The sequence below is a fragment of the Carex rostrata genome, chromosome 3 (assembly GCF_964058835.1).
Source record: "Carex rostrata chromosome 3, lpCarRost1.2, whole genome shotgun sequence".
NCBI classification, from domain to species: domain Eukaryota; kingdom Viridiplantae; phylum Streptophyta; class Magnoliopsida; order Poales; family Cyperaceae; genus Carex; species Carex rostrata.
In genome coordinates, this window is record NC_135920.1 from 15,015,552 (window position 1) to 15,036,165 (window position 20,614).

Genomic DNA, 20,614 nt, shown 5'->3' on the forward strand with positions numbered 1-20,614 from the left:
AAACTGGAGAATTATTCTTCGGATTCATATCTTCTTTCTGGAGAATAATTTTTTGATTTCAGGTATTCTCTTTTCCGAGAATTATTCTCCGGATTCGCGGTTCCAGAAATTAATTTTCCAAAAAAAGTATTTTATATAATTAATCTCATTTTTTTTATTAATTGGATAAATATATAAATTATTAGAATTTAAGATGATAATACCTAATTTAAATTATAGTTTTTATCAATGTTATTAGAACCTGACTGAACTGGTCAGTTTGATCGGAAAAAATCAAAACCGGTCACCTATCCAATTTGGTTCACTTAATGGATCAGATATGTTACTAAACTAGAGAAAAATGGTTGAACCAATTAACGTAAAAACCAAAGGCACAATTTTCTAGAAAGTTGATTCCGCACTCTCACTCATTAAACTCACATGGTCCCTTTGCTTTTTGATAATCTTCATATAAACTTGGTCCACAATGTTCTTTTAGAAACTCACTTTATGGCTGATGTAGTGATGTGTACCGGATCTTAACAAAAATAAAGCAAAAATAAATCATTCAAAAATTAAATGAAAAGTTAATTTTTAACTGGAAAAAGTGCATACTGCCGAGAGAAACAAAAGAAAGAGAAATATTTAGACATGATGATGTCAAGAAAGCTTCTCTTGCTTCTTTGTAGTTGTAGATGCCCCACCACAAGCTATCTGATGGCATGAAGATAATTTTCAATTGGTGCTTCTCTGATCAGCATTTGCTAAACAGTGCTCTCTTATTAAGAGCCCTACCTAGTGATTAACACTGTTACATTTCGGTGTTAATTTTCAATGTTTTTAATCTATAATCACCTTGTACTGGTTTATTTATTTCAGAACAATCATGATTTTCAAACTTTTTTTTTTTTTTAACAGAACCAATTCAGTTATGACTAATCTTTAGTAGAGCTCTTAAGATTATGCCAAGTAGAGAACCTATTCAAATAATGGACTCGAGAGGGTGGGTAATTATCATACAATTATCAGTTTTCCATAATTACATCTTCTTGGGTCAAAAAAGAAAGAAAGAAAGAAAGAAAGAAAAATTGATATTTTCTGATTAAATCCTTTTGCTCCAAAGACAGAGAGCAAGTAGACGTCATTCTTGCTAAGTTATCATCTATACAGGTGAACTGGTATTTATTAGTTGGGTCAAGTTGAAATTATAAATTTACTGAGACACAACGAAAAATATTGTGAGAATAAAAAGTTGATTGTGATTCATGACAAATGACATTGCATTTCTTATATTAGAGATATTAAACTTTTTATTTTGTTGTATGAGGCTATTTCAAATATATGTGTGAGACTATTTGCAAAAGTATATCACATAATCAAAATGTTAAACTTCTTTTATTTTTTGTTAGAAGAGAAAAGTAAATTAACAGTTTGATTTTCAGATAATAAGTTATGAGATGGGCAACAGTGAACCATGGAGTAAAATGAGTTGGTACTTCATGACACTATATTTTTATTTTGAAAATCCAAACGACCGATCCGAACCGCTCAACATGATCTCCACATTGAAATGTGCTTGGAGACCAAATTTTATATTTTTTGAAAAATTTTTACTATTTATTAAGCAATTTTAAAAATCGTTGATCCGATTGTCCAGAAATTTTTACTGTTTTTACTGTTCACAGGAAAACAACAATTTTCAAAATTACTTAATAAATAATAAAAAAAATCCAAAAAATATAAAATTTGGTCTCCAAGCACATTTAAATATGGAGATCACATCTAACGTTTGGATCAGTCGTTTGGACTTTCAAAATAAAAATACGGCGTGGAGTACAAACGTGTTTTACTTCATGGCTCACCGTAGCTCATCTCATAAGTTATATATGTTTTAAAAAATCAGCGATTGAACCACCGATCCAACCAGTGAACCATTGAACCAAAGTTTTGACGGTTTAATGTCCGGTCCGATTCTGATAACATTGGTTTTTATGGTTTGTTCTCCCTCTGTAAAAAGATGTCGGCAAAAATTGCTCTCGCTCTCTTCGCTCAGAGAACAACTAAAGCACTCTTCATATCACACAGTACTGGTGGTGGACTGGTGGATTTTAAGCCTAGATGTGTACGAACTGGAAGATACATCCAAATTCTCAAGTCAGTAAAATAAATAAATAAAAGAAAAATGTAAAGATTGTTCTTAGTAAAAGATGACTTAATCACTACTAAAGCACTCTTCATATCACACAGAGGCTGGTATTGATGTTGTGCCAGCATTTAAAAATGTTCAATGCATCCGTCATTTTCTTTTGGGCTAGAGGTGTTTCAGTGGTCATAGCTACAGATATATCATATATGGTACCTGCACTTAATGAAGGATTACTGGTACCTATCTTATCTTATCTTGAAAATAGATTAAACTGATTCAAGGAACGAGTATTCCTTAACTTTAATAAGTTCTCATGGTAGAAAAACACTGAACTCGGGTGCTCATTTAGAGACCAACATTATTGCTAAGCCTAGAGTAACCGTTCTGCACAATTTTTTCCTTACCTGCCCCCAACTAAATAAGTTATTTCAAAACTCAAAAATAAAGAACATAAACCTAAAAAAAATAATTGGATCATGTCCCTTGCCATCAACCAGGATTACGTTATTCTTGAAGAAAATGAAGCTTTCTGTCTGAATATTATGAAACATCGAGACAAACTTCACTGATCATGTTATAATGCTGACCTTGCGGTTCCTAAAAAGAACGGGTTAAAGAGAAACTTGATGAAATAAGTGAAGTAAATTATCTTGAAACAACAGACAGTAAATAAAAAAAAATGTCTTTGAATTATACCTTGTCTGAGTTTGGCCAAGGCGACTGATATTTTAGCACCCATTCGAGCATTGTTTTTCACAAGTGCAATGTCTATGCAGACCTTAAGAAAATACTAAAGTTATCAATAATAACTAGCATTATATTTACACAAGATATGAATTAATATGTTTTGATTTTTTGTACACCCCAACATCTTTTAGATGCTATTATGGAGAATTGAACCTGGGAGAGACGGGATCTCATGCCACTGCACTAAGCCTGCAGTTTGCTTCTTATGTTTTGAAGTACGCTGATACATTATATTATTTCTTTTCTGCTTCAAGTCAATTTTTTTTGCTTCAACCCATCTATTGTTCTAATAAAATAAAAATATATATAAATGCATAATAAAATAATTATAAGGATACTGGCTGCCAATGAGGCCCCACCAGTCAGCTCATTTACTCTTGCAAGCAAAAAAGGAGTGGCTTTGTTTCCTATTACATTCTTCTCCCTGATACAAATAAAATTGCACCAATCCAAAAATGTAATATGATAACGAATAGAACTAGGGTGTTCCTAAGTTCACCAAGTTCTTTTGTAAACTCAACTCTAAAACTTATCGGATTGGTTTAAAACGACGAATCCAAACCATTGAAATCCTTTACCTTACGAGTGATGTGTCTATGATATATGAATACTTGTGCAATGTATTCATTTTTAGAAGGAAGGTTTATAAATTAATTTTAATGTATTCATTTTTAGAACGCCTTTTGACCACTTGACTCTATACTAAATTAATTTGAAAGTTCAAAATTTTCACATGTAGACACATCACTCGTAAGGTAAAAGGATTTCAGCAGTTAGGATTCATCGTTTGAAACCAATCCAATAGATTTTAGAGTTGAGTTCACAAAGGAGCTTGGTGAACTTAGGAACACTCTAGTTCTACTCATATCATAACATTTAATATTACTTCAACAACAACAACAAGTCAACAACCAAGACTTTAGTCCCAAACAAGTTGGGGTAGGCTTTTTAATATTACTTCAATCAGTAAAATTGCTATGAAGAAAAAAAAATTAACAGGTACAAGAGAGCCATACTTGGCTTCTCTAAGGGCTTGTTGTATGGCCTCTTCAATCATATTTCCTGAAGCAGCATACTCTTTCGGAATTGGTACTGCAACAAGAATCCCTGTACCAAGACTTAGATTCGAGTTTGCATCTGCATGTATAAAACATGATCAAAAGATTATATTATTTGTGAAATATTTTTATAGCTCACCTTTTCCCTTGCCACATCAGTCAGACCCTATATCTTAGCATTTTTGCATTGCAGATAATAGTAAACCTTGAATAATTGTAAGCTGGCAGACAAAATAAGGTGTTTTTTCAATGCTAATTGTTAATAATGGTGTCCCTATTCTCTAATAAAGTGCTTTAATGTTGGGGGTTCTTTTTGAACAAATCATATAAGCTTTAGAGCCAGTTGTAAAATTTAGAAATGTAGTATTAGCATGATATTTTGACAAATACTGAAAGCAGGGTGTTCCTAATGCTCAGAATTATATAAACATAGTAGCAACCTATAAGCTTAGCACACTCCTCAGGAGAATCAACGCGACATGGTACCTGGACAAAACAAAGAACTCAACCTAAAATTACTGCATTGTCTCAAAGACTATCCATAAAAAAATAAACCATACAACAATTTTCTAAAGTTTCAGGTATCTAATTTTCCTTGCTCCATTCAATCAATGTTAGCTTTCTCTTACTTCTCGAGATGGTATAACATTAATCAAATCTTTTCATATTTTACAATGTAAAAACCATAAAATAGAAATATAGAAATTAGATGTGACCTGGCAACCACTAGTTTCAGTGAAAAAGGAAGGGAACTCATTTGATCCGTAGACAGCAACTGTAACACCTTGTGTTTCCTTCAAACAAAAAAGATAAAGATATTACTAATTTTAACCAAGAACTCCAATATTGGCTTAGAAACTACCCATGCCAATGCTCACCTAAAATAGCAATGTATGGTAAGTATTATCTTCAAAATGTTCAATAGTCTCAATTGAACCTCTATTAACCCTAAAAAATGCAATGATTTACAGCCTCAACTTGACCAATGTAACCGCAGTTAATGAACTCTGTAATTGAACTTAAGTTAGCACTTCATTCAGCCATATTAAACCATCAATTGTTGTTCAATTGATCGTAGAAAGAGCAAATAAGAATAGTTATGCCTTGATTGATACCGGTGCATTTGCACAAAGAAATGGCACCAAAAACCAATTTAAAAAAATCTTGTTTACTGAAATACGGGTGACTGAATGCTGAAAAATTAGCAGTACCAAATATTCAAGGGTCCTAGGTATATCCAAAATCGACTTAACACCAGCTGAGATCACTGTCACAGGAGTTTTTCCAAGCTCCGTCAAATCAGACGAAATGTCCATAGCTGCAAATGAGAAATATATGAGATCTGTAAAAATAGGCTCAAACAAACAACATAAATAACCAAGCCAAGTTTATAGTGCAACGCTACTATATTCAGTGCTTAGTACTTACTTTGTTCCCCATGCCTATGCACACCACCGATTCCTCCAGTAACAAATACTGGTATACCAACCTACATTTACAAAGAGGCATAAACTGATAACTAAGAAGACAATTCCTAATTTGATACAATGAACTCATATTGACAAACCTTATGGGCAAAGACCATAGTTGCAGAAACAGTTGTTGCACCATTACCACCAGCTGAAACCTATTAAAGTTCAACACGTAACTAATGTCCATAAATAAAATCATATAATAGGTTGAGATTCCAAAGCAAAAATCAAGGACCATTGTTAGAGATACTAACTTTTGAAGGTAAAATAACAGCTTATCAGAATAATATAGCACATTTGTTGTTTTATAACTTTGGTGCCAGAATAAGTGACAAACATTACACATTCCAGATTAAGAAGAAAGGGGTCAAAATCAATATTTTACTAACAATATGAGGAATATCTCTTCGAGCCGTTTTCTGAACTTTCCTACCAAGAATTGCCAATCTCTTTAACTGCTCCTCACTTAAACCTAAAATTCATATCAGATAGAATCATAAAAAAGGTAAGTAAATCTCAAAACTAATTCAACACACAACTCAACGAACAACCTGGAGAACACAAATAATCGAGTAAACCAGGAGGTAATACCAATAAATGGCGTGCCATCTAAAATGGCAATAGTGGCAGGAATAGCACCATTTTCTCTCACAATAGATTCAACCTCTTTTGCAGTTTCATAATTCTGTGGATATGGCATTCCTGAAAGATGAGAAAATAAAATCAAACAATTTATTAGACAACTAGTTATCTTAAATTAAACAAAACAATTTGCTGTCATGTTTGCTTTGCAGTTTGCTCTTTTGTAGTTTGCTATTGTCGTTCTTTTGTTCAGCTATCAGTACTTTGTATACATGCTTTGAGCTCTAGCTAGTTGGAGCTCTTCGCATTTGACATTATGGTTTCTTAATGAAATTGGTGGGCTACACCCACTTTTTCAAAAAAAAAAAACAAAACAATTTGCTTACCATGAGAGATGATGGTAGATTCTAAAGCAACAACAGGTTTTCCATTTACCAGAGCATGATAGACCTCTGGTGCCACCTTGATATGACCCTTCTCAGTGAACTGATTCATGTCCTAACAGAGGAAAAAAAGCACTTGAGCCAAATCAACCATGACCCTTGTGGAATTTTCAAGTAAATTATTATAAATTTGAATGATAAGAAGAAAAAGAAGAAACAAAGCAGTAGAACTGGCTTCGATTTGTCGAAAAGCTGATTCCAGTATTAAAACAGTGAACTTACCCTCAATGAGAGAAAAACGCACGAGATGAAGAGGCTGTAAAAGTGTCAGGCTCAGAGAAAAATAGCGAAATTTGAAGAAAGAGAATCACAAAATTATTCAAGCTCGACCAGGACAAGCAAGTAGAAACGGGAGAATTCTTAAAATAGGCCCAATAAGGCTCTTATCCATTATATATCTTTTGGGTCCCCAATTTTATATTCGGCCCAGCCTTTATAGGGCCCAGCATGCTATTAACGGTTTCAATTTTTATTCAGTGACTATATATATATATTCAGTGACTTGTATTTTTTGAACGCTTGGCAGAGGCTGCCAAGTTATTCAGTGACTTCTAGGAGCAGGTTGATACCAAAATTATGCCAAACAAGATATCTAGGCGTGTTCATCAGTTCAGTTCAGTTCAGTTGAAAGTGAAATAAAATAGGTAAACTAAAGTTTTATTCATTTTTCAAAAATAAAATCGAACCGAACTTAACCGATTAAATCAATCAACCTATTAAAACTCAAAATGGAAAAAAACTAAAGTAAATTTCAGTTTATTTGATTCAAACCAAGCTTAATTATTTTTTTATTTTTTTTTTTTAAAAAAAGGAGCAAGCTTTGTGTTAGCAGTAAAAAAAAAAACAGTACCAACCCGATAGAGCTGAAAAACTATCAACAGCCCAGAAGACGCCCACAACAAATAAAGCTATTTAATCCAAATTTAACACTTGCATTTGACCCATAATACACTCAATTACCCAAATACTTCACCAAATATACATATCTCCATTATTATGTTACGTAAGTAGTTGTCCTGATCCGTTAACAGCTGAGATTGAAAGATGAACTTTCAAATTGAATATCAGCTCTTCAATCATATAATCTATATTCTTTTGATTAAATACATCTATTTTATGTGTAGAAGTCTAAATTTAGTTAAAAACAAACTCGCCACAAGAACTGCTACATGGTTTGTCACAATTTAAATTGAATGAATTCTTAGTGATCCGTTTTCTTATTTTTCTTTACAACTATCTCCAATTCTTATAATTAAATTATTTCCTTATTTCTCTGTTTTCTCCATTTCATTTCTCATTTCCCTCCATAGTTTCAACAATGAAAATGGAAACTATAATATCTTTTTAGATTTTATTTAGGACTAATGTATCTTTATGAATAGATGAATAGCAGATCTTGTATTGATGGAAAAAATCATATCTTTCCGATCTGAATATATATGTAGAGAAAACCCTTATTTAAATCATTTAATCATATATTTCCCAATTTTGTTTATTTACATATTATTTCTTATCTAAATCGTTTAATAACATGTCTTGCTTGTGGAGAAAATTAGATATTAAATCGCAATGATACTTCAAGATTTTTTTTTATATTATATTTGATCCTTTTTTTTTCATTTGTTGTTGTTTCTTTTATTGTTATTTATTATTTGGATATCTATTTTTTCTCATTTGTGTCTTTTATTTTCATTTAAATATATATTTTCTTAATTTTGTGTGAATGTCAAATAAAAAGGTCTCTTTATATTCTATTCAATTTTATAATATAATATATTTCCGTTGCAACACACGGGCACGATACTAGTATATATATATATAGAGAGAGAGAGAGAGAGAGAGAGAGACTAATGTGCATTCGAATGTATATGGGCCGAAATACATACGGTCCAAATTCGACTTTTCAAAATCCAAATGATCGATCCGAACCGTTCATCTTGTTCTCCATATTAATATATGTTTGGAGACCAAATTTTACATTTTTCTGAATTTTTTTTACTATTTATTAAGTATTTTTTAAAACTGCTGTTTTGCTGTGAACAGTAAAAATTTCTGGACTATCGGATCAGCGATTTTAAAATTGCTTAATAAATAGTAAAAAAATTCCAAAAAATGTAAAATTTGGTCTCCAAGCACATTTCAATATGGAGATCATGTTGAGCGGTTCGGATCGGTTGTTTGGACCTTTCAGTTCGCAAAATATGAGTGTGAAGTAAAATAGTCACTTTACTTCGCAACTCACCGTAGCCCATCTCTCTCTCTCTCTCTCTCTCTCTATATATATATATATATATGAGGAGGGTTCAAATGCACCATCATTTTGGTGCTCCAATATGCTCCACGTCCTTTATCTCCATTTTCTAAGCCCGAACAGTCGATCTAAACCACTCAACATGATCTTCATAATAAAATATGCTTAGAGACCAAATTTTATATTTTTTAGAATTTTTTTACTATTTTTTTAGATAGGTACAATATGACTTTATCGGATAGTCCAGAATCTCCTTAAAAAGTTGATTTTGTGTCTATCTTAAAAAATAGTAAAAAAATTCTAAAAAATATAAAATTTAGTTCCCAAGTATATTTTATTATGAAGATCATGTTGAACGGTTTGAATCGACTGTTTGGACTTTGAAAATGGAGATAAAGGATGTAGTCCATGTAGAGTATATTGGAGCACCAAAATGATGGTGCATTTGAACCCTCCTCTATAAATAGAGTAAAACTAGGGTGTTCTTAAGCTTACCAAAGTGTTTGGTGAGCTTAACTCCAAAATCTATTATATCGGTTTCAAACGACAAATCTAAGCCGTTGAAATCCATCTACCTGTGAAGAATTTACATGCAAATATTTTAAGTGTTCGAATTATTTTAGTATAAAGTCAGGTGGTCAAAATTAGAAGGTTTATAAATTAATTTTAGTGCATTCATTATTTTAGCACTTGTTGACCACTTGACTTTATATAAAATTAATTCAAAATTCTAAAAACTTTACATGTAAATTCATCACTCATGAAGTAAATCGGTTTCAACGGTTTGAATTTATTGTTTGAAACTAATATAATAAGTTTTGGAGTTAAGCTCACCAAACACCTTGGTGAGTTTAAGAACACCCTAGTTCTACTCCTATGTGTGTGTGTGTGTGTGTGTGTGTGTGTGTGTGTGAGACAAGAACATTAAAGCGGAAGCGGAAGATCACTATTTGATACTAGATAATAATATTGAAGTTCCAAGTACGTCGTTATATCAAGGTTTTGTCGGTTTAAAACGCTTCTTAATCTGGGGACATCTATCAGGTCTCTTTTAGATATTCTCCACCTAATTCTTAAAAAGTAAAACCGAACAAATCAGCCGCTCCTTTCACAAAATATATGATGGACGGTCCAGATGAATCGCCGGTTCTTTCGCAAAATACCTAACTCCCTCTGGTCCAGTAGTCGGAACCTCTCAACTAGTAAAGACCGTTAACTGAAGGGGATAAAAAAATAATTAAGAAAAGAGAAATTTCTCAATTTTCCTGTTTATTCTTTCTCATTCTTTCCAACTGTGACTTGACTGTGAGCGACCATCCATGGGGAACGATAACGAACGAGACAGCGATGACAAGTACTGTACACTAAGAGATGTTCAAATAAGCCTCGATAGCGTTGCTCTTGAACAAGGTGAAGAGAACCGAGGGTTTTCTCTCTGCTTCTGGATCTATCTCTCAAATTCGGCGCGACCTTGCTCTGTGATTCTTCATCAGGTTACGAATTGTTTTTTGTTTTTTTGTTTTTTTCTTGCAGCTTCTGTTTTGCTAGCAAAGAAACTCCCGCCTCCGTTTCTGGGTTTTGGTGGAGCGTTAAACTGTTCTTGCTCCCGCTCCCGTCTTTGTAAATTGGGAACTTCTAAAATCAAGTTGTAGTGCCTATCATATATTCAAATTGGTACTGTCGAGGCTTTATCATTTTGTGCAATCTTAATCTTTGATTGAACTTGGATTTCTAATGATGACAAAAGTAAAATTGTAATGCTAGAAGCATTAGCCTATTATATCAAATTGGTATAGTACTATCCATTTCATTTTGCTTAATGTTTCTTCGAGTTTGTTAAGTTTGAAGATTCCTCCTTTGTAATCACAAAAAAATTAAATTAAAATTACTGTATTAAATAATTGTATGTCTTATAGAGGTTTTATAGAGCATTCACAGCTAGTATGGAGAGTGAATTGCAAGTTCTTTCCAAGTAACCCCTCAGATAATATCAAAACTACACAGGTAGAAATTTCCAATGATTAGACAAGTTGCCCTGGTTTGATTTCCAGACAAACCCGACGGCACAAGGTGATGTACCATTTGTTGCATTGAATGAAGAAAATAAATTGATCATTTTCCCATTACTGGGCCTGCATGAAGAGGCACCATGCCCCGGAAGTTCCTTCCCATGGAGAGGTGTGACCCACTTGTCAGCCTCTAATGTATGTCCCTTGGAGAGATGGGTTCACATTGGCTGTCAGGTATGCTTTGAGATCTTTTTTTTTTTTCTTTTTTGCAGCTAGACATTTCCTTTTGATATAGTTTTCCAAATATGCAATTAAATGAGAGAGGACCTGGCAGAACTTTTGATTTCCTAGGCCGTGGTAGGATATTTGCTAACTTTATAGAAACATTAGAACAATGTGAGTCCTTTGCGATCCTTGCTAACACTTTTTTGTTAGTAAGTGTTTTGGAAATTGCCTGTTTAACTATGGGTTCAAAAGATACATACGACAATGGAGGTGAGGGAAATGGAAGGATATTAGTTTTTAAGGCCATAAAGGTAAATGACACCTTTTATGCATGGAAGCAAAAAAAAAAAGACCATTCTTCTTAAAACAGCTTCTGCGTACAATGCAGCAATGATTGTATAATGTTTTCAAATTTCAAAGGTTGTACTAGCTTTGTCTTCTTACTTTGTCCTCTTGTGATTTACTGATCATGCTAGTAACTCTTATACTAATTACTTTGTACCATTATCTTTCCAGGTGACCCAAAAATACATGTGTCTTCATATTAATGGTATTATGGTAGCTGGGACGAACCTTGATTCCTTGTCTAATGGAAAAAACCAAAAAGATTCTTTTAAGCTCACGGCACTTGTTGGTAACAAGGGTAAAGTCGAGGGGTATGTCTACAATTCACAAGTTTTGCCTTCGCCAGTGTCAATAAAAAGCCAATACACAAGGGTAAGACTCTCCTCAAACACTTTTCTTTAACCAAGAATCACCACAGTTGGAGGCTACCAAAAAGCTGCAGAAGGAAGAAGACATGAAGATGACATGTCCAGAGGGATCTCAAAGGTTGGAGGCTCTTGTGGGTATAGCGGATAATTACATATGTGAAACCACATTAGGAGTTTATGTATATGTTTGGTACATGAGCTTGGGTTTTTCAAATGGAAATGAATAGAAATACGTAAATTATTGAGAGGGGTGTTATAAGTGGTACCAGGAACATGGGGTATTGATTAACATGGGGATGGAGGGATGAAAATAGATGAGGGTGTATGTGTAGGTGTCATAACTGGTTTCGTTTAATGGAAACTGGTGGTACTTGGTACCAGTTTTTTTCAAAAAAGAAAAAAAAGAAAGTACTACCAAGGTACATATTCATTATACATGTATGAATGCTGGCAAGCATACATGTGTTATAGTTTCTAAGCAAGGGTGCTGCCGTATTTGATCTTACTGGTACCAACTCTGCGTATTCTGCCTTTTGTCTTACTGCTATACAAGCTGGTCCCCCTAAGGATATTCTTCACTTAAATCATATTTTGTTTTGTGTCCACTATTCAATTGTATTACTAAATTTATTCTAAGAAATGGAAAATTACAGGATCAACCATTGAGGTTATTTCTTGACTATTCATCGCTCCCTGATGGGGTTGAGGCAGGCCCTGATGGAGTCTGGAACATTGTCGGTGGAAAGGTAAATTGATTCGATTTTTCTTCCAACAAAGTCAAACTACATAATCTTGGATTGTGTGCCATATCAGTTGCCACAATGATTGATGCAAAGCCGGTTTCTTTCTTTTGTTTATGTAATAATTTATTTAACTTTTATTTCATCTTATTTAGACATTTGAGAGTTTTTTATGCTTGAAATCAGGATTGTCCACATAAACTCAGAAAAGCTATGTCTAAGGCTATAACTAATAGCATTTACAGTAACTATTGCTACTGAAAATGCATGTACATCCAAAATCCCAGACTTACTCAATTCGTGAATCTTGGTTGGGTCCTTTAGTTCCTAGAGTTAGTATATTTCACAAATAGGTGCTTATAGATAACTCTTTATTTTTACTCTTTTGTAATTTGAGAATCCAAAACTCCTGAGGTATGAAATGATTCTTAATTTTAATTGTATGGATGCAGCCTTCTTGCCGGAGGAACTTCACTTTGGAGATACTATTGTTGAATGGTATTGGTCAACCTGTGTGCAGGGATATGGAGGTTGTTTTTTAGTTCTCATTTTTGTATCTGATTGAACCATTTTGCTCCTATGACTTACATTTTTTTTTTCTTCTGGGTTTCCTTTCGCATGACACCAATCCAAATCTGTAGGAATTAATTCTAGGGTGTCACTTAAGCTTTTGTAGGAGGGTGTATAACGGCTGTTCGGTAGCTTTACCTGACCTGGCTAACAATAATGGTCCAAAGCTGCATTTTGGTTAATCTAGTCTTAAAAAAAATTAATAAAACACAAAGTCAGACATGGAAAGAAGAGCAGCAATAATCTGTCCATATTTAAACCCAATATCATGAATTCTCAGTTATTGAGAAGCACATATGCAATGCTCCTCTTATTTCTTGATGAGAGATTTATCTTCTACTCTTTCACTCTTTTGTTTTAGATTATGGCAACTTTGGTTTACGCTGACAATGGAGCTCCTGTGGAAAAATCTAGAGATGATGGTGAAGACCCATTGTTACTCAGTTGTGATGGAGTGGAGTACCCGTCAACTAATCGGCCAGTTCCACTTGTATGCGGCCGTGCAGCCTTTAAGCTCAAAATGGCTCAGGTAAGGTTAACACAAGGCTTTTTGGGGGTTTCAGAAAGTTAGAACTAATGCCAAACAATCCCAAAGGAGAAGAGAGTTAAGAGAGAACAAAAAAGGAGAAATACTCTCCAATCATCATGCAAGCTGGTCAGATGTTCGATAGCCCATATCATGTGGTACATACTAATACATATTCATGGAAAAGAAAAAGGAAGAGCAAAAATAACCTAAAAAGGAGAAAATTGACTTTAACATTCATTATAAAAATGTCTGAAACACTGACCAAATTATTCCGTACATCATATGAATAGTAAAAGAGGGATGATTTGGACATCTTCTGCAAAACAAGTTGGGAAGTGTAAATATAAGAGATATTGAGGTTTCTTTTTCTTATTTTTATAGCTGGGGTACAGTTGAAATTGACCCTTAATAGAATTTGCTTCAGCTTTTACAATATAATCACATCATAAGCTTTGATTGTTCCTTTTCCCTTTTTGCCTTTTTAATTTTCAGTTATCATCTAAATCCGACAACAGGCTGTTCCGTGTTTTCTTTTACCCTTTTAGCACGCAAAGATACCCATTTCTTGAAACCTACTCCCAGCCAATTCGTTGCATTTCAAGGAGTAAACAGAGCCAACGTCCAACTGGGCCTGGGAGAAAACATTCACCGACTCCGCTTCCCTATGAAACCCCCTCATTGCGCAAAACCAGCAACGGGCATGTCAATGGCAGCATTTGTGGCCTTAAAAGAGAAGCTAGTAGGGAGATTCAGAATCATACTCAGACTCTTAATCAGAATCAAAACCATAATCCAAATCAGCATCAGAATGGAGGTGTAGAGAAGTTTGACCAGCCGGAGAAACGGCCCAAGATAGAATGCAAGACACCAACGATGCAAGAGGATGCACCTGGAAACTCTCTTGAGGTAATGGAAATATTTATCACATCTGACATTATTTCAAGTTTGCATTTAAGGGCCACTGTTAAGGTGCCTTTGGTGCTGATGACATGATAGTAATGTTACCTAACCAATGGCTGATACTTTACTACAGTGAAGTCTAAGTTTGTGCATTTCCCTCCAAATAAAGCACCTGGACCAAAAATCTTGGTACCTTACCAGTAAAACATGCTATTATGCTGGTGCCAGTTTGGTGTAAGACCAACCCCATTTTTCTTTGCTTTAGTTGTTGTTGTTGTTTTGTTTGTTATTTTGTTGTTTATTACCAGTAACCATAGAACTCTGCTACTACAAAACTCTCTCCACTGTTATGCCTCCTTTAATATCTGTTTGACTCATAAATTCTTATATCTTTTACTTTTGAACCATAAGGTATTGAATGCAAAGTCAAACAATGCTGATGCAGACGAAAGCTGTCCTTTGTCGGACTCAGATAGCAAGGGTGCTAATGAAGTCGTTGAGCCAAGATTGGGTGGACCTAGTGCTCTTGCTGACTCAATGGTGTTCAGGTATTGCTTGGAAGGCACATGGGAGAGGTCAATCATTCTGAGAGAGGCCTTGTCAACTGCATCTGATGATGACATTGCAGATTTCGCAAAGCGGGTCGGACTCTACACTGGGTGCTCCCACCACCGGTACTTGAATAATGGCCTCCATTTTTAAATTTTGAATTATTTTTTTCTTTCATCCTGTTTCTAGAGCCTCTCTGCCAGGGAACCATAGCTGAATTTAATCCAGTGATTTTCCTGGTTTGAGAGAGTTGGTGTGGTTGTGCTACGTGTTCTATCCCATTTTCTTTTGTTTTATTATTGTTCTTTTACTGCCTTTTCCAGTACTTCACTTCATTGCTGAGCTTAAATTGTAGCTTCTGTTTATTTCTTGCCTTCTGAACCATTTCACATCACAACTGGGAGTAAGTTGTGTTCTCAAATGCAAAGTGAGAGTTGATTAAAAAAAAATACTGCAAAGTTTGGTTAAAGTGAGGCTTAGTTGAACAGCTGAGGTTCACACGAGGCACAGTTGCTCAATTGAAGATTACTTGAGGATTAGTTGGGTTAAATCAAAGCTTATTGAACAATGACCAGTAGCAGTATATTAAGCCAAACCAGCATAAAATTATATAATGTTATTTTATTTCTTTCTTTGTATTCTCATTCCTTTTCCAATTGCTATTAGAAACCAAATATTGATGGCAAAGAAATTGATTGAAGAAGGGAATGAAATGTGGGCTACAATTTCCTTTGACAAAACTCGGGTGCTTTGGGCATGCGCAATTCCAGAGATCGTTAAGAAATTCATGTGCATCTCCAATTCCAAAAATAGGGGCTTGATGGAACAGGTTAGTTATTTTTTTGTGGGGTCTAGTTTTCTCAGCTACACTGCAGTTGGAAAAGCCATATCCTTTCCCTGGGAATGTTTGATTGGCTTTGCAATTGTTACAAGGGAATATTATTGCATATATTAGACCTTCACTTTTCCTCTCTTGGATCAAGGATTAAAAGTTTGGAACTCATATGTTTATAATTAATAAATATATCAGCACAAGGCAGTGAGTGGTTGGGGTATGAAGGGGGGAAAAAAGAACAGTTAGATTAGGTTTTTAATATTCTGGGAGGAATTGGTCCCTTTTTTAGTGTAGTGTACAGTACTTATTACATATTTCTTGTTTTAGATTTGAATTGAGCTAGCTCTAGTCAATAAATTTATTGTGACAGTCTTTGGCATGGCTGACAAAAATAACTATGAAGAAGGCAATATATGATTGAAACAAGTGTAATCAGAAGAAGCTTAAATATGTTTACTTCTGTAATAATTGATTAAACCCTTCGGTCGAATATTACAAGGATTGTCTTTGTACAGAACAAAACAACAACAAAAAGTACACAATATAAACATTAAAGGAAATAAAAAAGTAGGTTTCATTATTCTTAATTAAAAAACCAGACTATGAAAATGATAGAAATTACTGCAATAGTTGATCATGTTTTGGGAATTAATTCATTTCTGCAAACTTCAGAATCTTGCTGCATCTTATTGTATGTCACCAATTATTCCAAAATTATTAATATAATTATTTTAGAAGTCTGACCAATTGTAACAATTCAGGACATTGAGGTTTTAAGAGAAATAGCTGGCTGCAGTGAAGAAATAGGGAGAGAGGACTTTGAAAGACTGTGGTATTGGATGTATCCGGTCGCTCTTACGTTGGCAAGAGAGAGAATAAACAAGTTATGGGAATGTGTGATTCCTAGATGGATAGAAGGGTTTATCAGAAAGGAGGAAGCCGAAAATGCTCTGAAAGTCCCAATGCCTGAGAGATCAGGGACCTTTCTACTGAGATTCCCTACAACTAGAAGCTGGCCCCACCCAGACGCAGGCAATCTTGTAATTTCCTATGTTGGCTCCGATTTGCTGGTTCGTCATAAACTACTGGCTCTTAATTACAGGCAAGTTATAGCTTATCCTCATTATGAGTTCAACTTCCTAGTTTGTTTTTCTGACCCTAGAGTATAATGCGGACTTTGGTTGGCTTATTATTTTCCGATGATTATTTTACCTAACAGGCTAACACCTGAGTGTATATGTTAAAGGTTCCATATGTTAAAGGTGCCAATCTGCTGTGGAATCAATTGGAGTAGCAATGCTGATCTACACAATACATGCTCGTTGAAGTTACCTAGGTTGGTGATTACTATTTTCTTTTCATTGTTATTTAATTTTTGTACATTTTTGTTGTTTTGCAGTGATGAGAGGGGAGAGCTGCAACACTTGCTTCTAGAGGAACCCGAATTAACTCAAGTGGGGAGGTAGGGTTATTTTTCATTATGTTATTACATATTTCATTTCTTCGTTCATTTATTTCATGATAATGTGTGCTTCCAACAGAGTTAACCGCCCCGAGGTGTATTCATGAAGCGTTCACCTAACAATTTTGGAGCTGATTTGTTGTTAATGTTATAGAGATATTAAGAGGCATGGAGGACGTGCTATAGAAATATGTAATACAAGGCTAGAAGCTGATCATAGGAGTAGGATATGTATGTAAATTAGCTCATGTTTCAAATGGCTGTATGTTTGACTTGGATGAAGTAGAAAGGTGCAACTCATATAACAATATATTCTCCGAGATCTAATGTTATAATTGAAGAGGAAATTTGCGTGTTTGGACCGTTCCCAACTGCAAACTTGACATGAGTACAACAACTGAGAGGTTATTTTTAATTAATCCGAAATTTATTTCTTAGATGTTATTCGTGAAAACAAAATATGTATCAATACAAGGTCCATCAATTGCTAAGCTTACTGCTATAAAAAAACAAAAACTAGCACTTCGTTAAAAAGAATAGAAACACTTTTCTCAAGAAAAATTAAAAATAAGAACAATACGTAATTATCTATCAAGCATGGAAATGTACACGGCGTGGAACGCTCTATTTTTATGTCTGCACCGAATTATATTATCGCATAGCATATTGTTACTTAATATAATTATGTGTATCTTTCCTCAAAAAAATATTACATTATGTATTCTGCTGAATGAATCTTTAAACTTAATCAATCGTGATTTCCTCCCACCTTTATCTCACCACCTTCCAGAGGAAAAAGGGAAAAACAAATCATCCAATGTACGGTTCCACCTCAAAATTTGTACTTGAGCACCCTGTCACCGGGATACACCAAGAAAATGCATGTGGAAGGTACATGTGCATATAATAAGTATGAATATCCATATTCATTTCAAAACAATTTCACTAAGTAACCCTCCTTGTGCTTACCTGAGGATGCAACCAAGAGTTTACAATCCTGAAACTATCCATATAGATGCTCTTCATTATTTCTTTAATTATACTACCCCAACAAAAACAAATCTTTTCCATTTTCCTCTTCATTTGATCCCAAAATCTCCTCTTTGGCTTTATCCACATCACTCTCCTCCAAAGGTGGGAATAGAGATGCATTTTTCTTATAACTCCAAACAAGCATCGAAAGTGAATCTTGTGGGGATATAAGCCCTTCTTCTTTAATTAAGCAACGCAACTCCTCGAGTGTACTCGTATCAGTCAACTTGATATACTCCAACAAACCCCTTTCATGATCAGGCCGCCAACCTCCAGGGAAGGGTGTGTAATCAGGTTCGGGTACTGTTGACATCCGGGTATAATGCAATCCATCAATTGAATCCACCAAACCCATTCTGAGCAAATTGTGGTACTCTGGTGACTGCCCTTTTTTCTCCTTCAAGGGACGACTGAGATTCCTAGAAGCAATCTTGTACACTTTAGCTCTAGATCTTAACTTATATTTTGCTGCGTAAAGCTTCGCTAATGACCCACGGATAATATACGAGCAAAAATTTACCACTTTCTTTCGGTTGTCAGCATACCGATACCACTCTGCCATAGTTAACAGAAACTTGTTCATTTGTTGATTAGTGTGGGCCTGGGTGGCATGGAACATGCGAAAGCATGGTTGTGGATCAGGTTCACGGTCACCCTTTAGAAACTCCAGTTTGCGAAACTGTCTTATGCACTGTTTAAGACTCGCAGTAACTGACAAGAGTGTGCCAACTCCTTTCTCACTAATAATTTTCCCTCCTGAAGCTGTGTACCGCAGCGTAGGATACACGACTCGGCGACACAAAACATGGTCCATAAACATAATTCCTTTTGTTATGTGTTCTATGGGAAGAGATTCATTATCAAGTTTAAGTTGAAACCTTGTGTCACAAAATTCTATCATTTGCTTCCTGAGCACGGCAGCATCAGCACGGGGCCCACGAATACCGATTAGAAAGTGGGCACCAAATCGTATGTAGTCCATCTTGCGGGTCTTGTCAGGTCCGCTTGATGGCACAAACTCAGGCCAGGAGGTGTTCGCTTGCTCTTGGTCCCATGTGTCAGCCTTAGAAGGTTTATAAAACTCACTTATTCTCTCTTCCATCCATTTATCTAATTCATCTAGGCATATGTTAGCTAATAGGGGGCTAAGAACTCCGCAATGCCCCCAATCAGGTTGCTTCCGTGCTTCTTCAGGTGCAAACCCAAAGAAGGTCTGGAGCCAATAAGGATCAGGTTTTGGCTCATCATCGGCTAAAACCCGTTTCTTCTGGTTTTTTCTCTTCTTCTTTTTCTTCAAAGCCTCATCCATTGGATTTGCTGTTATGAGAGGCGTGAGAAGTGCTGCCCGGATCAAGTCCACTACCTTTTTATCTCGAATTTCTCGAATCAGTGCATTCAGTACCAGGTTAATTTTTGGACAATCGAAAAGTGTGCTCAAGTCTCCCTTCAGGTACCAGAGGTATCCAGCAAAGGAACGGCGAATGGTACGAATTGCAGTATGGGCAGTACGGCCAGGTCGAAAAGCAAAAGACTTTGATGAAAATCGGGATTCAAAAACAGGTTCCAGGATCAGCAACAATACCTCATGCACGAGCCTGTCTTGGAAGGGTGCTGGGCCCGGTGTTGCCATGAGAGCCTTTAGCTTTCGCTTGGAGAGAGTTGCTGGGTCGGTTTCGCGGGGCGAACGGATGAACGGCGTAAGCCGGTTGCCCCATTTAAACCGGCCATCTAGCACGGCATTGCGGAGTGCCACAAGGGAATGAAAAGTGGATGCGGGTATATTGGAACGGGGTAAGTAGGACCCGGTATCGTCTGCATGGGCTTTCTGGTAAGCAAGAAGCCATAACTCGAGGCGAGAGAGGTAAGAGGAGAGAGAAGGGGTAGTTGATGGGTCGCGAAAGGAGGAAACCCAGAGGGAGGCACAGAGTGAAATCGGATCTTCTTTTAAAAGGGTTGACGGATCGAAGGGGTCCGTGGTGAAGGTTAAGGAGGTGCGGGAGGGATGACGGCGAGTTGACGATTCAAACGGAGAGGGTTGGAACGGAGAGGGTTGGGAGTAAGGGTGCGAGGGGAGGGGAAGAGAGGAAAATCCACGGAGGTAAAAGGGGAGGCGACGGAGGAGAGAAGAGGGTAGCAGGGGAGGCATTGGACTGATGAGGCGGGGGTTTTAGGAGGGGAGGGAACGGAAGGGGAGGCTGCTCAGCTCTAATTGGGAGCCTCCAGGAGTGTTAGCGGGTCCACCCAGGCTATTGGGTCCGAAGTTGAGGGTATAAGGTCCGGCTTGAGGGTTAATGGGTCCGCCAGACTCTATGTGAGCCCCTGATCCGGTTTGTGTCGAACCCGTTAGGCGGACCTTATACCCGTTAGCGGAT

General features: G+C 35.9%; 3 protein-coding genes across 6 annotated transcripts; 1 reads left to right on the forward strand and 2 right to left on the reverse strand.

The window, feature by feature from the left end:
* Window positions 1-2,456: 2,456 nt before the first annotated feature.
* On the reverse strand, window positions 2,457-6,716 carry LOC144551729 (pseudouridine-5'-phosphate glycosidase-like). 3 transcript variants are annotated; one of them, XM_078299810.1, is made up of 13 exons: window positions 6,650-6,716; window positions 6,371-6,482; window positions 5,994-6,104; window positions 5,792-5,874; window positions 5,498-5,557; window positions 5,359-5,419; window positions 5,142-5,248; window positions 4,647-4,724; window positions 4,371-4,416; window positions 3,889-4,009; window positions 3,211-3,296; window positions 2,822-2,893; window positions 2,457-2,722 (listed from the first exon to the last, which is right to left on the reverse strand). In XM_078299810.1, exons 2-13 carry the CDS (start codon window positions 6,477-6,479, stop codon window positions 2,700-2,702), a joined length of 957 nt encoding a protein of 318 aa, XP_078155936.1. In that variant the 5' UTR covers window positions 6,480-6,482; window positions 6,650-6,716; the 3' UTR covers window positions 2,457-2,699. The 3 variants fall into 3 exon arrangements, with proteins under 3 accessions (XP_078155936.1, XP_078155935.1, XP_078155934.1); XM_078299809.1 differs by having other exon boundaries at window positions 6,371-6,502; window positions 6,668-6,686; XM_078299808.1 differs by lacking the exon at window positions 6,650-6,716 and having other exon boundaries at window positions 6,371-6,518.
* A 3,159-nt stretch (window positions 6,717-9,875) lies between these two features.
* Window positions 9,876-17,528, forward strand: LOC144551724 (SH2 domain-containing protein A-like). Of its 2 annotated transcripts, none has more exons than XM_078299803.1 (12): window positions 9,876-10,171; window positions 10,730-10,921; window positions 11,429-11,629; window positions 12,279-12,371; window positions 12,818-12,895; window positions 13,297-13,464; window positions 13,957-14,370; window positions 14,776-15,038; window positions 15,580-15,742; window positions 16,510-16,850; window positions 17,148-17,210; window positions 17,290-17,528. In XM_078299803.1, exons 1-12 carry the CDS (start codon window positions 9,998-10,000, stop codon window positions 17,315-17,317), a joined length of 2,178 nt encoding a protein of 725 aa, XP_078155929.1. In that variant the 5' UTR covers window positions 9,876-9,997; the 3' UTR covers window positions 17,318-17,528. The 2 variants fall into 2 exon arrangements, with proteins under 2 accessions (XP_078155929.1, XP_078155930.1); XM_078299804.1 differs by having other exon boundaries at window positions 9,878-10,171; window positions 17,148-17,215; window positions 17,292-17,528.
* Window positions 17,529-17,730: 202 nt separating this feature from the next.
* On the reverse strand, window positions 17,731-20,428 carry LOC144551725 (Intron maturase, type II family protein). The gene has a single exon (XM_078299805.1). It carries the CDS (start codon window positions 20,386-20,388, stop codon window positions 18,253-18,255), a length of 2,136 nt encoding a protein of 711 aa, XP_078155931.1. The 5' UTR covers window positions 20,389-20,428; the 3' UTR covers window positions 17,731-18,252.
* Window positions 20,429-20,614: the final 186 nt, after the last annotated feature.